At 43.4% G+C, this 15,181-nt stretch overlaps 2 protein-coding genes across 3 annotated transcripts in view; one reads left to right on the forward strand and one right to left on the reverse strand.

Annotated features, from left to right (window-relative positions):
- TMEM204 (transmembrane protein 204) overlaps nucleotides 1–2,627 on the reverse strand; it is a 31,516-nt gene extending 28,889 nt beyond the window's left edge. Inside the window, exon 1 of the mRNA XM_074919203.1 lies at nucleotides 1,608–2,627. Coding sequence (XP_074775304.1) covers nucleotides 1,608–1,887 — 280 coding nt within the window. The 5' untranslated portion in view covers nucleotides 1,888–2,627. The remainder of the gene's footprint in view (nucleotides 1–1,607) is intronic.
- The window catches only part of IFT140 (intraflagellar transport 140), a 91,477-nt gene that overhangs the window by 70,550 nt on the left and 5,746 nt on the right, over nucleotides 1–15,181 (forward strand). For both annotated transcript variants that reach the window (XM_074919201.1, XM_074919200.1), the window contains 2 exons: nucleotides 11,869–12,046; nucleotides 14,673–14,863. In XM_074919201.1, the coding sequence (XP_074775302.1) occupies nucleotides 11,869–12,046; nucleotides 14,673–14,863 (369 nt within the window). The remainder of the gene's footprint in view (nucleotides 1–11,868; nucleotides 12,047–14,672; nucleotides 14,864–15,181) is intronic.

Raw genomic sequence — 15,181 nt, forward strand, 5'->3', positions numbered from 1 at the left:
TGCATGTTTTTCAAGTTAGAACATGGCTTATAAATATTAATTGGGGCAGCGATTCCAGTGAAGAAGTTGCAGATACACATCAAGGAACTTTTTCACCGATCTAATCCTTTTTATAATTATTTGTCATTACAAAAGTTCTTTCAGTTAAAAAGCCCTGAAAGTTAGGTTTAGGGCTTTATAACAGTTTAGAAGTTTTCTGGTTGTGATTTATGCAGGTTTAATATTAGTGAATGTGCAAAAGATGTTACTGCACAGTTCTGTTGGAAAACATGATATGAAATGGGTCTATGTTAAAGCATTTTTTAAAAAGAAATTCCTCTCATATTTCTTTGTTTTCATCTCCAGAGGGATATAAGAGACTCTGAGGAGGAGCAGAGCGTTTTGCTTCTTCTCCACATTTCAAATCATGAAAAAAAATTTGTCTGAAATCACATGTTACTAATGCTGGTGTCCTTCAGAGGCCCCAGAGCTGCTGATGAGCACTGTTAAAATCTCCGGAGAATCCCGGTGTCTGTCAAGGCATGAACTTTATAGACATTTGTTCTGTTAAATTCAGTTCCTTGAAGGGTGCAGTTAAAGCACTGGTTTGGCTGAACAAAGGACCCCGGGCACTGTTGCTCACAGCCCTGGCCCCTTCCCAGCTTGCTTGGGTGCCTGTGTAGGAGCCTCTGGTGGAAGCTGAGACTTTCCATGGAGCAAACCCCTTGCACCAGGGTCAGTTGTGCCACAGCCATGGTGTCCGAGACGACTGCGGGTAGCCCAGGCACAGCTCTGCTCTAGTTCCTTAGTGAGAGCAGGGTTGCACTGTTAATATTATGAATGTGATAAGTAAGGTGTACTTTCTTATTACTCATCTTTACAATTCTTAATGTTGGCTTACAGATCTCATCTTACAAAAAGCAATTTAACTCGCTCAGTTTAAGCTATATGCATTCTTCAAATCCCATGTGTCTGTGAATTCACAAAATAAGAAATACACCATGCTTAATGATTTTATGTTCCCCAAGTAGTATACTAATTGTGTTTTTTCACCAAGAATAACAGTTGCATACATTAAGGCCTATCTCAATTTTACATGCTTTTACCAAAACTGTTTGTCTTTTCTGTTCCTGGCACTTCCAACGAAAGTAAAGAGAAGGGAGAAATAACTTAGCACGGCATCTGAAATACTTTCTTTTGGATTTTTTTTGATTTTATGGTATTCAGAGCAATTGTGGTTGGGGTTTAATGTATTGAGCAGGAAAGGATATGCTTATAGCAGGAGCCCAACAGGGAGAAGCGAGCAGCAGCAGTCTCAAAGCTTTACACTTACACTTCGCAGATGTTTTTTTCAGAGTACATCATTCCGTACACTGTTTAAATCAGACAGCACAGTGTACATTAGTGCTTTTGGGGTGGGAGGAGAAGGGATTTAGTTCATCACTGATGGACATGATTATTATTTTTCCAAATTAATTTATTTGGGGATGAATGTTAAGAGATGTTTAGAATCAGGTGGTTAACAGTGCTTTCAGGATGCCCTGCTAGGCTATAAATCTCTTGGGAACCATGTACACGGTCTCAATTGCAACCTAGTGTAAGCAGAGAAGACAAGAGATTGAACTTACGTTTGACAGTACTGCGTGACTCCTGGAACCCGGCTGACTCCGAACCCCAGCCCAGGGCTTCACACTCGCGCTCCTCCCCTTGCCCATGCCTGGCACTGGTGCTTGCACCTCCTCTGCTCTTTTCTGCCAGCCAGCACATCTTCCAGAGCCCCACGCTGCGCTTACGTCCGTCCTCCAGGGTCTGGTACACCCAGTTGGGAGTAAAGGCAGCTGCGTTGTTAAGAATAAGTGAGACCAGGGCTACCAACACAGCTGTGGCTACCAGTTTCTGGACAGTCATATCTGACTGTCAGCTTGCTGCCAGTCTCTGTTTGCAGAAGACACGAGGTTCAATCAGCTGCAGCACATTGAAATTGGACTTGAAACAGAGGTGGCTTTGCTAGGCTGTTACAAAGGGCTAAAGGACATCACCGTTCATTCTCAAAGTCAACTCCAGAGGTGTTTCTGATCAAGGAAAAGAGAAATTTGCGAGGTAGGTAGGAGAATTCCATAAAATAAGAACACAAAGAAGGTTTTTAGGTCCTTCCCAGCTTTGGCTTATCCACCTTCTTGCACTTTGATAAGTAATGCCAGTCCTGTGATGAACTGAACGACAGGGAGGTCCATTCCTTGTGAGACGAGGCGAATCCAGAAAGAATCCAGACTCGATGCTTGGGAGCCTGAGCTGGTGCCGGGGCACAGGCGGGGATGCTCAGCAGTAGGGCCAAGTCCTCCGAGTCAACCAGCGCTGCTCCAAAAACCTTTTATTCAAGTGCAAACTTCAGAATATCCCACAAACCGTGACAATTGTCATCCTCTCAAAACTAAGCCAAACTGGAGGTGAATGCTGTCATCCCCGAGGAGCTCTGCAAGTCTGGAGTATCTCGGGGAGTTTGCTCAGCCGTGTCCTTCTCTGAAGATCCGAGCTGCGAGTGCAGGGACCGGAGAACAGCCACTGCTGTGAGGAAAAGGCCCCCCCACCTCTCCACGAAGAGGAAATGGCTGTTTTTGTGGCTGGTTTTGGTGAGCCTCAGGGCGTAGTCGACTGCAACAAACAGAGCCAGTGCCACGGCAGTCAAACATTAACAGGATGTGTTTCCTGAAAGGAAAGGACTATGGAGACTTCTAAAGTTGTACCTCCTCCCCTCGGAGAGCCCCCCTCCCCGCCTCTCCCCTCCTGTCCTCCCGGCAGCACAAAGCATGGCTGGGAGGACGGGGCTGCACGTTGCAGAGGAGCCCGGGGAGCAAATCGGAGCCCTCTGGAAAAGGGAAGAAAGAAATCCCCAGCCTCAACCCTTGGAACATAGATCTGCAGACACAGACTGCGGAGAGGGATTTTAAAATGCTTTTTACTGAAAGCAAAACAATAATGGGGTTATCTGTTGAACAGCATGATGGTGGGGGGGTGTGGGGGGGGTCCACTGGCGTTCCCCTTCCTCTCTGCAAGCCTGGAAGCGAGCATGGCAGATAAACAGAAAGTCTTGAGATTCTCAACCCGATAAATGCATTTGAGGCGTCTGAAAAGGCAGTTGCAAGTGGTACAATGTGAATGAAGCTGAAAATCGCTGCATTGCAGCACTGGTACTGCAAAAGTTGAAAGGAAAGCTGCTCTAATAAACAGATGAAAAAAAAGAGTTACGAGGATGTTTCAAACTGTCAGCACAGATGTTTCCAGACGGGTCTTGCAGAGACTGGATCCCAAGTGGGTGCTGGCTGCTGCCTGTTCCCGTCGGTGCCACCGCTGGGCCTGTGCCCGGCCGGGCCAAGGGCGGCAAAGCCCTGGGGCTCCGGCCCCGCGGCGCCACCGCCCTCCGCTGCCCCGCAGGCCATTACTGCCCGTGGCTGTGCCCTGCCGTGGGCTGAGCCTGTTCTTCGGGCTGAAAAAATCCTCTACCAGGTGTAGTATTCAATAGTATATTGTGAAATGCAGGTGTGGCGTTCCTGTCAACAGCCTGGAGAGGGAGCAGTAAGAAGTCTGGGCACAGCACCCGCCTCACCAGGTCATCTGCACCCCAGCAGCGGCACCCGGGGTGTTGAGACAAGAGTTCACATCGGTGCAATTAATAAAATTAAATTAGAAACTGATTTAATTTTATAGCATCTCTGTTTTACCAGCTAAGCTATTTGGCCCCGATACGCATAGACAAACTGGTTGGAAAGTTTTTGAAAGGCAACTTTTTATTTTCTAAGATTTGTTGCAGAGAGGAGTGGAAAATATTTCAGTAAAGTTCATAAGCCCCTATAATTAGTTTTCAGCTATCGGAATTGAATGTACAAATCTGGCTGTGAATTCACCCCTCCTCTGTGCGCTTGGTTCATTTTTAATCCTTAAATGGATTAAACTTTAGGTACTTTGAGAATCTTCATACTTTGACAGCACTACAGCATCTTGGGTTTCTTTTTTCTTTTTCTCCTGTGATTGGTCATGTTCCTATACAGCTCTGGTTTTAGAAGTTTCCGTATAAATAACACACTGGTGTCTGCCATTCTTCAAAGAAAATTCCTAACAGCAACGACTATATTTTTGTGCTTTATAACCATGGATTATTTGTCATTATTTTAAGCCTGTGATTCAGCAGCAAGACAGTTGATGTTCATATACAGATAATGCCAGGAGAGATTTATCTTTAGGGAAAATCTCTTCTACCCAATTGCACACCTGCTTCTGCCCCCTCCTGTCTTTGATTTTTGTGATTCGTTGAAGTTTGAGCATGTATTTTCAGAAGGACACAAACTTTCTTTGCATGTTACATGTTAAAAAAAAGCAATTGTATTTTACGGGCTGAACAAATCAGTGTAATAATTTAAGACTTAATCACGTCTCTTCCTCTTTCCACTCCAATTATTTGGTGTGAGAATATTCAACCTCTTTTTTGAATGCCAGCAACATTAAAAAAATTTCTTCCTAAATCATATTTGTATTTGAGCATCAAAGGGACCAGGTGATCTAAACATCATATGGCATTAGTTTGTGGTTTGAGATATATGATACTTGAGAAATTCTTCATGTTTCATAGGCAAATCCATGCAAGTCAAAGTTTGCATTTAAGGCAACTTTCCCAGAGAAAGAAAATCTTTCTCTCTCCCAGACTGTCTCTTCTCGTGGCTGCAGACGAGTGGGTGGCTGTGTAGTGAGTTGCAGCTGGGAACAGATGCGGGATGAGTCGAGTGGATCCCTTCACTGCCACAGAAAACGCAGGAGGTGGCGCTGGGACTGGGGTCAAAAGTTGGCTTTTGATCAGATGCTTCATCCCTCTAGCTATGGTGGTCATTTCCAAAAAGGCTGCATAATTTTAAGACCATGTGGTCTCTCTGTTGATGGGGACTGCCAGAAAGGGCAGCAGCGCTGCAGCCCTCGGCTCACCCAGATAATACAACAGTGTGGAGTGTCCGAGGAGCAGCGCAAGGCAGTAGTAACTGCTGTTGGCTGCAGTAATTCAGCAAGCACATGATTTTTTTTTTCCCATGGCAAAATTTCTGGTGGTTGTTCTTGTCTGGAAGTAGTTGTTTGCTAATTGTTTCTTCCATGCTGCTCAGTGGTAGGATAAATTACTCCCTACAGTTTGCATAGCAGCTTAAAAAGCATTTTGGGTCTTTCTGGGTGAGAAATCAGTTATGTGGAAGTAATTTTACTTTCAGAAGCTTAATAATCTAGATTATATCAGATAAATAGTTGCTTCCATACTGAATTTGTCCATTTACTACCTAATAAATTCTGTTTACAGTTTTTTATGCAGGGCATAATATTTTTCTATTTTTTTTTAATAGGCAAATGGCTTTTTAGCATTCTCTTCAACTAATAAAAATACCTAAAGATGTAAAATTGGGGAGTTCCCCAAATGAGTAGATCACACTAAGTTAAAATTAAATGAGATTTTCAAAGATCTGGTAAACTTTCCTACCAAAAGGCTCATACCAAAATGGCTCAGTTATTCATTTTTGTTACAGTTTTAATCAAATGGTTCTTGTTGGCACATTCAGAATCAGTGACATTCTCTATCTTCACTCAGAAATCTTGTGCTTCCAGTACAAAACAGTCCAGCAATCCTTCTGATCCTTAAAAAAAAAAAAAAAAAATCACCTTAATGAACACTTCTCTGCTAATCAATGTGCAGCAGTATCTTCAGTTGCAGAACTTACTGCATTCCTTAGGACACAAGGGTTTTGTCTGATACAATTCATACTGAACAGCTTGGTGTTGATTTTATCAGGATAAGTTTGGAATAGACAAAGCTGTGGATTTAATATGATATTATAAATACTGTTCTGTAAAGCTTTTGTTGCTTTATCAAATACTCTGTTTCTGCCAGGGAAGAGTTTTTAGGAATAATCTAGACAGGTTTCAAGGTTTTGATCATACATGAGAAATGCCTGACAGATTTCTCAGAAAAACCCTCATTTAATATGAATGATGCTATCAAGGATCTTATTGAATTGTTACAACTTTTCATATATTATTTAGTTCCTTATCTTTTAGTCCCTCTGAACAGGTATAACTAGAATCCAATAACTGCATTTTAAAAGCTAATAATGTAATTTAGCTACATCAGAGAAAACTTCATTTTTTCAAGTCCTGAGTTTTTTCTGGGTTACAAGAGAACAAACTGTAAGCCACCAATTTTGACATTTTAACTGTTTATTTTGCAGTGGTTTGAAGACAAGATCAGTATCCATTTTTGTAGATGTGTTTAAAACTTTACATAGCACTTCTAAATGATCAGCTTTTCATCCCTACTAACCTTAGGTGTCATGTAGTTTGTCTTGTTTGACCATGTCCAAACCCTCTGGTAGCCATTATGGTCCACAGCAGGATGCTTTTATCCTATGACTGGTCTGTTAAATCACATATATGTAGAGCTGATCATAAATGAATTATTTGGTTAGAATCACCTGCTGTTATACATTTCAGCCAGACTACATTATTATAAGATGTTTTCTCAGGGGTTGGAAGGTGCAACTTTAAGTTACTGAAATCCAGGCAAAGGATTAACATTTGAAAAATAGTAATAGATGTTAATTTTCCTTTAGGAAGTACACCTGCTTTGTCCCATCCTTTTCCTTTACATAGAAAATTCCTTTGCATAGAAAACACCCCTGAGCAGCACGTAGGCAGCAGATGGGGGCTGGGGAAGGGTGGTGCCCAGTGCCCGGCAGCCTTTGTCAAGGCCATCCCAGACACATCCACATCAGGGTAGGTCTCGCAGCAAACGCTGTGCACCAGGACGGTACATCCACAGCGGGCCCGGCTGGCCAAGCTGCTGAGAATCTGCTTTGAATTTCTTGACAGGGAAGTGAAACTTCCTTGTCCCCACTGTTGGGTCAGCAAAAGCTCTCCTGCTTGCTGGATTTATTTCCATTTTTGACAGCCCAGGTTGTGCCCGAGGCACAAGGGGACACCCACCCACTCCAGGCAGATGTATGCATTAGGGACAAAAAGGAAAGGAAAAAAGAAAGGAAAAATTATATAAAAATATAAAAAAAAATATATTAACTTTCTATAATATAATGTTACAGGGAAGTAATAATATATTGTTATATATAACATAGTGTTATAGATATTACATCTTTTATTAGTGTTCTAGATATTATATTAGTATTTCCCTCAGCATTATACAGTGATCTTTTAAAGCAGAGTGCTCAGGGTCCTGTTCAGCAAAGTGGGGCCCAAGTTGGGAAGAGATTCTTTTTTTCTCCTGATTAGGATATTTAGAGGCAAGAGACAGAACATATGTTCATTTTCCAAATATACCCCGTTAAACGGAGAGAGAGGGATTTTGTAGTGAGATGCTTCAGACATATAAATCTCCAGCACTTCTAAATAATACTTCATTTACTGGATTTTTTTCTTCAAACTTTCATGCAAAATGGACAATGAAAAATGTATACGAACATCAGGGTCTGTAAAATCAGACTGTTAGATGCTATAAGCATGGTTTCATAGAAAAACAGATGCAAAATATTAGCTATAAAGGCACAAAAAGTCTTTCATCAAATATGTGGTAAAACTTGTGTCCAGTCTTAAGAAGTGTCAGAGTTTGCTTTCCAAATGCACAGCACTACTGATGTGGCCTGAGGCCTGGGCAGTTTGGGGTGCAGATGATTTATTTCTGTGTTGCCTGGGGAGGCGTTGCCCCCGCAGCGCCTGGGGAGCGTTCTCCCATGGCTCTGCTCGCACCGTTCTGCGGCTGGTCTTCATTAGGTTTCCAGCTTTGGCTGATTAAGTACAGATGAGAGCAGCTTTCCAGGGGGGAGAGAAGGAGGAGGAGGAGGGGAAGAACAGGAAATTCCCAGAGCATGAGCTGGGGGCAGGGTAAATCATTACTTGGCATTTTATATGTGACAGCAGGGCCAGGACTGGGAAGAAGTGCTGCTGCCTTTTAGGGATGCAAGGACAGATTTGTCCTTCACCCTACACTAACAACTGCTGAGAAGTAAACCGCGGCTTTGCCTGGGATTTAAGCGAGCCTGTTCTGCTGTACCTCCTGTTTCTTGTTCCTTATCCAGACCTGCATTAATTTGCCCCCATTCCTGAGGGGCAGCAAAACCGATGGGCAGGACTCTTGCTCTGGTGCGGAAGGTTGTGCCATTCTGAGGATGAGGCTGGTCTTCTTGAGCACAGAGAAATAATGGAAGTGTCTTGCTGATGCTTCTAGGATTGTTCTTGTCTCTAAACCCATCCCTTGCTGGCAGGCCTGCCCACTTCTGCCACCAAGACTGATGGGTGCCTCGAGCTGAATAGTTTTGCAAGGAAATCTGTAAAAAAGAATTTGGGGTTATAAAATGTGTCTGTTTTCCTGCTCAGCCATGGTGTGGAGAGACTGGAGGTGTCTTTTCAGGGTGAAGGTAAAACTGAGATTCTGGCTAAAGGTCCCCTGGTCTTTCTGCAGGATCTGTGGTGGGTCAGCCCAGTGTCGTGGCCCCGGCCCAGGTCCCGCTGCCCAGCCCAGGCTTGGCCACAGTGCTCTGTGGTGCTCAGCAGCTCCTGTACTTTGTGCCTCCATTAACAGTGAGACCTTCTATGTCTTGTCTGGTAGTTTATTTTTGTAAAGTACTTCAGATCTTTTGTATTTCACAGGGTGGTGTTATTCTGGTACCTTTCTAGTTTTTAAATAAGCTATAATAAACGATATATTAAAATAATAAATACAGATACCTTAATAAGTATATCATATACGCATATGAAGATGATGGTCTTTGCAAGCAAATGGTACATTGCTATGTCAGAAATATTGGCATACCTTAGTAGCAGTATGTGGAGTGTGGTGCTGAAGTGAATGGTCTCTCAAAGTAGAAACAGTTTTCTAATATTTTGCTGCAGCAGGAAAATTGACATCATACCTTATCAGAACAGCGTCCTTCTCGTGAGGAACATGTCTGCTGGAGAGAAGCAGCCTCTGCTGCAGCTCCCCATGGACCAGGGGAGAAGGTTTGACTGTGGGCTTCCCCCAAAGCAGTGGGAGATTGGGAACTCCTCTGTGCAGAGCAGGGCCAGGTTCCTTAGATGAATCATTCCTTCAAGTGCTTCTGGAAGGCAGAGGCAGGAGAAGGGATGCTTAGACGGAGGCTGTTTTCCCATTTCTCAGGCATTTGTGCTGGCGAGCTGCTCTTAGCCCATCTCTTGCTTTGGTCTCTGTGCTGAGTTAGCCCGTGCAAGCACTGCTCTGCTGTGAGCAATTCCAAATTCGGGGCCTTTGGCCTGGTTTGACCACAGTGCTGAATTCTGGTGAGTGCTCACCATCTGCCCAGCTGGGACTGTTGGGGAGGCAGTGCTTGCCAGAGTAAAGCTAAATGCAGAGCACATCACCTGGAGATGATTCTTCCTCTGTATTTGTGGCATCCAAGCGGTACCCCATTGCTGGAGCCTCTCAGGTTAATTTTGCAAATGGTTTGGAGTGGAGGCAAAACAGGAGGAATGGCAGAGCTCTAGCTCCTCAGAGCAGAGGTACATCTGGGTGATCCATGGCATAGAGCTGGCACGGGTGCCAGAGCGGCCCACGGGCAGGCTGTGAGCAGGGCGAGAGCTGCCAAGGAGGAATCCCTGGGGCAGCAGCTCCCACCAAGGTTTGAAGTTGGCAGGAGCCATCGCCACTCAGGAAAGCATAATACAGCCAAAAGAGGATGAGTAGCGTCTTTTAAGTCCTGCTTTGTGTCTCTGTTATCTTGTAATTTTTGTACTTTAAAATACACTATTTGGTTTATTTCCTTTCAAAGGTTTACACTCCCTGTAGTCTAAATAAGATTTCCCATCCGTTCATCTGTTCAAGCCCATGAACTCTCATCTTCTTGCACTGAGGGAATTGCAAGCTGCCAAGGCTCTGAAAAATGAACATTTTGATTTCCTCTCAGAAACTTACTGTTAGTCAGTTTGACAAAGCGCAGCACTGGCGTGTGTTCCTCTGTTCCAAGTGAAACAGCTATTGGCAACTTCTTCTGGCATGCTACAGATTTTGGAAAATACATTTCTTTTCCTTATGCCTAGTGAAGCACAGCCATGCCCATGTGCACAAGATTTGACATCTTTTACTAATGACAGAACTCCCTGTCCTTGTTGATCAAAGCCAGGTGACAATATCTAACACAACCTTAATGCTCTTTAACGGGGGGTTTCGTGCTTTTCCCAGTTCCAGATACAGGCAGTGGCTGAAATGAAAGAGAAACCAATTCTAATTTTTCAAAAATTAGGAAGGTCAAATGTTTTGCTGATATAGGTCAGCATTTCTGCATTAAGTGGTGAAGCATAGACTTACACTCAGTAGGCTCTAGTGCTGGAGTTTAGGTGAGGCCTTCCCAGTTCAGAAATGACTGCGCTGTTCCTGTGTTCCTTTTGGCTTCCCATTCTGGGGTACTGGGACGTGTCAGAGCAGAACATGAGAGGAGGCTGTGCTTGAACCGCATTCAGCGTGGACATGCAGGTGTAAGAAATTCAGTAAAATATTCAGACATGCATTTTTGCTTTTCTAAACAAACAAAACTTCTGAACTGTCTGAAATTTGCCTCTGATTTATCACTTCTGATCCTATTTTATTTTCTCTGTACTGTTTGGCCTTAGTGAAGTTTATGGCTATATCCATGCTGATAACTACCTGGAAACTTTATACCAGTTGTAGTTGCAACTAAAAGCTGATCTAATTGTACAGTAAATTAGGAAAAGCATTTCTTTATTGTATGCATTTGACAGCATGTTGTGTCTCATTTGCTTTGCTCCTTCCTGGTTTGTTCAGGGCTTTCCCACAGCAACTGGGAAGAGAAAAACATTCTAATCATGGGAAAACTGGTAGGGGATTTGCTTGCAGATGCAGGACCTGAAGTGTCATTCAACTTTTTTTTTTTTTTTTTTTTCCTTCCTTGCTTTTATCATTGAGATATTTTATGCTGCGGTGGTGTCTGGGAACTGTAGGGACTATACTTTTGCTGAGGTTCACACACTGAAAAAAACCCCAAACGTAGTTTGAATGCTTATGGTTTCTATTAGTCAAACATATTCCATTTTATTCTGAAGAGCTCAAATGTAAATAGAATCTACGGATATCTTTGCTTGTCACCCCATGTAATGGTCAGCTGTGTTGAGGTCTGTGTGTTGAGCAATGCTGCCTGCTGAGCCCCCATGTTCCTGCATGGGAGTACAGTGCTCAGCCAGTCCCCACCTCTGTCTTGGCAGAGGATTTGGCAATGATGTTAAGTGTAAGCTCTTAGCCCTGAGGAATCACAAAGCTTTTCGTTGTGCTATTTTTTATGCAGGTTTTAAATTAGAACATGATAGTTCGGTCAGTTGTTTCCTACACATCATTCCCTGTTACTGAGTGCAACTATTAGGCTCCTAATAGCTGTTCCATGTTTGAATATGTAGGACAGTAGCAGGGCATGTCCAGTGTAGGGATTATGTATATAAGACTTTTCTTAACATTTTTCTTTTGAATTATGAACATCGACATGAGGGTATTGTGAACAGGTTGCAGCTACAACAGGAACCACAGTGATAGGTGCATGATAACTGTTTATACACAGGCAAGCATAACTGCTTTTGTTTAGACATTGGTGTAAAACAAATGCCACAGTATTTCCTTAAGGCTGTGGGCATTCCGCTCCAGAACTAACCTTTATGTCTGAGGCCTATTTCTGCTCCTCTTCGATCTTCACACAGTCTGTTACATTCAGCAAGTGTCCAATGTACTAATGGTTTTCCTTTGAACGCTCTCCTCTTTCCTTGCATCTTACCTGCTCAGTACCCAAGCCTTACATGTGACCCCATACCCGCTCTCCTTTTCTTTCCCATTTCTCACAGTGAGGCTGTCTGGGAGAGCATGGCTCGCATGTGTGTGAAGACTCAGAGGCTCGATGTTGCCAAAATTTGCCTTGGAAACATGGGTCACGCAAGAGGAGCCAAGGCGCTGCGGGAGGCTGAACAAGAACCAGAACAGGAGGCCAGAGTGGCCGTGCTGGCCATTCAGCTGGGCATGCTGGTAAACCCCACCAGGCACACACATCCAGGAATACCCACCCCACTTAACTAGGATCAAAAATGAGAAACTAATCATGTTTTAAAAATTCTGAGATGCAAAAACCTTGGAGGGGAATAAGACCTATTGACAGGTTTCTGGGGACTGATGAAGAATAGTTCTGACAATTATTTTTGTGGTCAAGTTTTTATCCTAGGGCCACAGGCATCTCCTTCAGCATTGCACAACCCCGAGCTGCACGATTCCTGCATGACACCCATCAGGGGCTTTGACTGAACTCCAGAGGCTCAGCAGCCCCCCAGCCCTCTTTGTGTTCCTCAAAAAGTAGATGGGAGTGAGCATGGCAGAATCTAATGTCTGGAAATAAGAGTACCAAGAGCCATAGCTGCCGAAGGGCACAGCAGATTAATTTGTCTGTTTTCTTAACTGCTATACAGAATTTATGTGGGAGTTCTACTCGCATATGAAAAACTGCTGAATGAAGGAAACTGCTGAATGAAGGAAACATCTTTTAAGGATGATTTATGTGTGAAACATTAAACAGAAAAAGTGTTTTCTTGGGGCATAATTCTTCCAAGCTTAATCATTCTAGGTTTGACATGTACTTTAAAGTCTTCTAGCTAAAATGTTTCAACAAACATATTTTAAGGTCCAATACGGGAAACTCATGTTCCATTTTGACATGTTTGTTTGTAGAGTGAAAGGCTAAAGCTGTGTTCTGCCAGAGAGCATGGGCTGCCTCAAGGCATTTAAGCAGTTTAGGCAAAATTGATGTTTCCTGCAGGGTTGGAGAGCTCTGGCGAGTCACATTGGCTGCCTGTGCTGTCTCTACTGCAGCTGTACTTGGCCTGCTCTGCTACAGTCACTCCCAGATTTCCATCCTGGCTTCTCTCATGGAAGCAGTAACTTGCCTGCATCCAGCACAGCCAGAGGACGTGGTCAAGCTGTTCTCCCTGTGCACGGGGTGACTGTCCCTTGTACTTGTATCTGGAGCCAGACCTGGCACCAAATACACACCAAAACAGACCGTGTCTTTCCCATGTGACTTTATTGTAGCCTGAACCCACTCCCCTTCATTACCAATAGAACTGAGATCTAAAATGGATTTGACACCAGCATTAGCATGTGGATCAAAAAGTGACTGGAGCACTGCTGAGTCAGATGAATGATAAGAGCATGTATTCTGCTCAGTTCACCTTTATTTAATATTTTTATCAATTATCTGCAATAAAAGCAGAGATTTTCAGTCTGGGTACCATAAAAGATCCAGGCATATAATCTGTAAGAGGGAAAACCTGGGAAAGAAGAACTGATGAAATACCCCACAGTTCATAGGAAATCACAAATTAGATAAAAAATGATAAGGTGCTATGACAGCAAACATTGGTTTGTTTGAGGAGACACCACATTCTGGGGTTTTGATTTGGTAACTTCTGTATCTTGGAACATTGACTTTCACCCTTAAGTATCTCATTACTAGAAAAAAAAACGCTGATGAACTGGAAGAAGTTCAGAGAAAATCAGTGGAAATTGTTAAGCTCTTGGAAAGATTTCACAGACAAGGAAATCTTTAAGATACCCAAATAATTAGAATTTGGCTTTAAAAGGTGTTTAGCAATCTACAACTATTTTAAGAATATAAGTGCTAGAGAGATAAAGTAGCTGTTCTGAGTCAAAGTAAAGAAAAGGAAAATTCAAACAAAATGTTTAGGGAAACTTCCTGGCAGAGAAAGCAATGAGGCTGGAAAGTGTCAGTACTCCTTCTTAGGAATATTTAGATCTATTTGCAGAGGTGGAGGGGAACTGTAGCAAAACCAAATGCAGTTCTGTTGCTTTTTTTTAATCTCATACAGACTCATAGTGCAGGCATCTTCCTTCTCTACTTTCTATGCTTTTTTGAATTTGAAACAATAAAAGACAGAAACTATTTTTCTGTCTTGGACAGATAAACTCAATTTACTAAATATAGTGTTCAGCTGGATAGCAGTTGGGTGGAGCAGGAAAATGCTCCTTCCACAGGAGTACCTCTCAAAGCATAAAAATAATAGTTCCAAATATGCTCGCCCTTGCGTCAGCATCAGCAAAATCCCCCTGTTCTAATTCTGCCTTAAATTAATAGCATTTATTCACAGGAATGGCCCTCAGTTATCCACGAACAGCACTGCTACCTCTGAGGCCTGGCAGGGGGTCCCTGGCCTGTTAATGCCTTCTTGACAAAACCCCTGTCTTTGGCCTAGGACCTTCTGCGGGATGTCACCTCGGGGTGGGCAGTGTGGCTGTTAACTGTGGCCCCACAGAAGCATATCTTCCCTTTCTGGAATGGTTTACGCTCCTGATGACAGCATTTAATTGTTGATGGCTTGCTCATGTCACCCCCCGTTGATACGGTGCAGTAAATGCCAGGATCTGAGTGCTTTCCTTATTTTCACATAAACATCCTGTTTCCCAGTAATGTGCTATTCCAGGCTACGTATATTTAGTTGGTTAACCCCCCTGCCTGAATTATTGTTAGTTTAATTGCATTACAATGACCTGCCCTAATAAACTACTCTGAAGTGCAGTGTCTCTTGTGAAGGACACCTCTGGAACACCGGTCGGAGCTGACAAGGTGTTTGTACTCTGCTTCCAGGAGGATGCGGAGCGACTGTACAAGGCTTGCAAACGCTACGACCTTCTGAACAAGTTCTACCAAGCCTCCAACCAGTGGCAAAAAGCCATTGAAACAGCTGAAGCTCACGACCGGGTTCACCTGCGCACCACCTACTACAACTACGCTAAGCACCTGGAGGCAACCGGAGAGCAGAGTCTTGCACTCACCCAGTAAGCACCAGCCTGTTGCACCCAGGGCATTTGGAGCCTTGTTCTCCTGTGAAACTGGGGACAGGCTAAGGAGGATGTCTGGTGACATCTATGAATAATTAATTAAAGTAGTTTCCTGTTTCTGGTGCTTTCTGTCTCATGGAGTGAAAGCACCGTTACAACAAACCTCCCAGCACCCTCCCAGGCTAATAAAGCTTAGCATCAGATTGTCTTGCCAGGGCCAGTAGTTGAACCCCACTAATAGCCAATCTTGTACTTGTCTGTGGAAGACTGCCTCTTTTTCTTCCTTTTCCATGACAAAACCACTTGTTTACTTCT

This window comes from Athene noctua, chromosome 15, assembly GCF_965140245.1.
Source record: "Athene noctua chromosome 15, bAthNoc1.hap1.1, whole genome shotgun sequence".
Classification (NCBI taxonomy): Eukaryota; Metazoa; Chordata; class Aves; order Strigiformes; family Strigidae; genus Athene; species Athene noctua.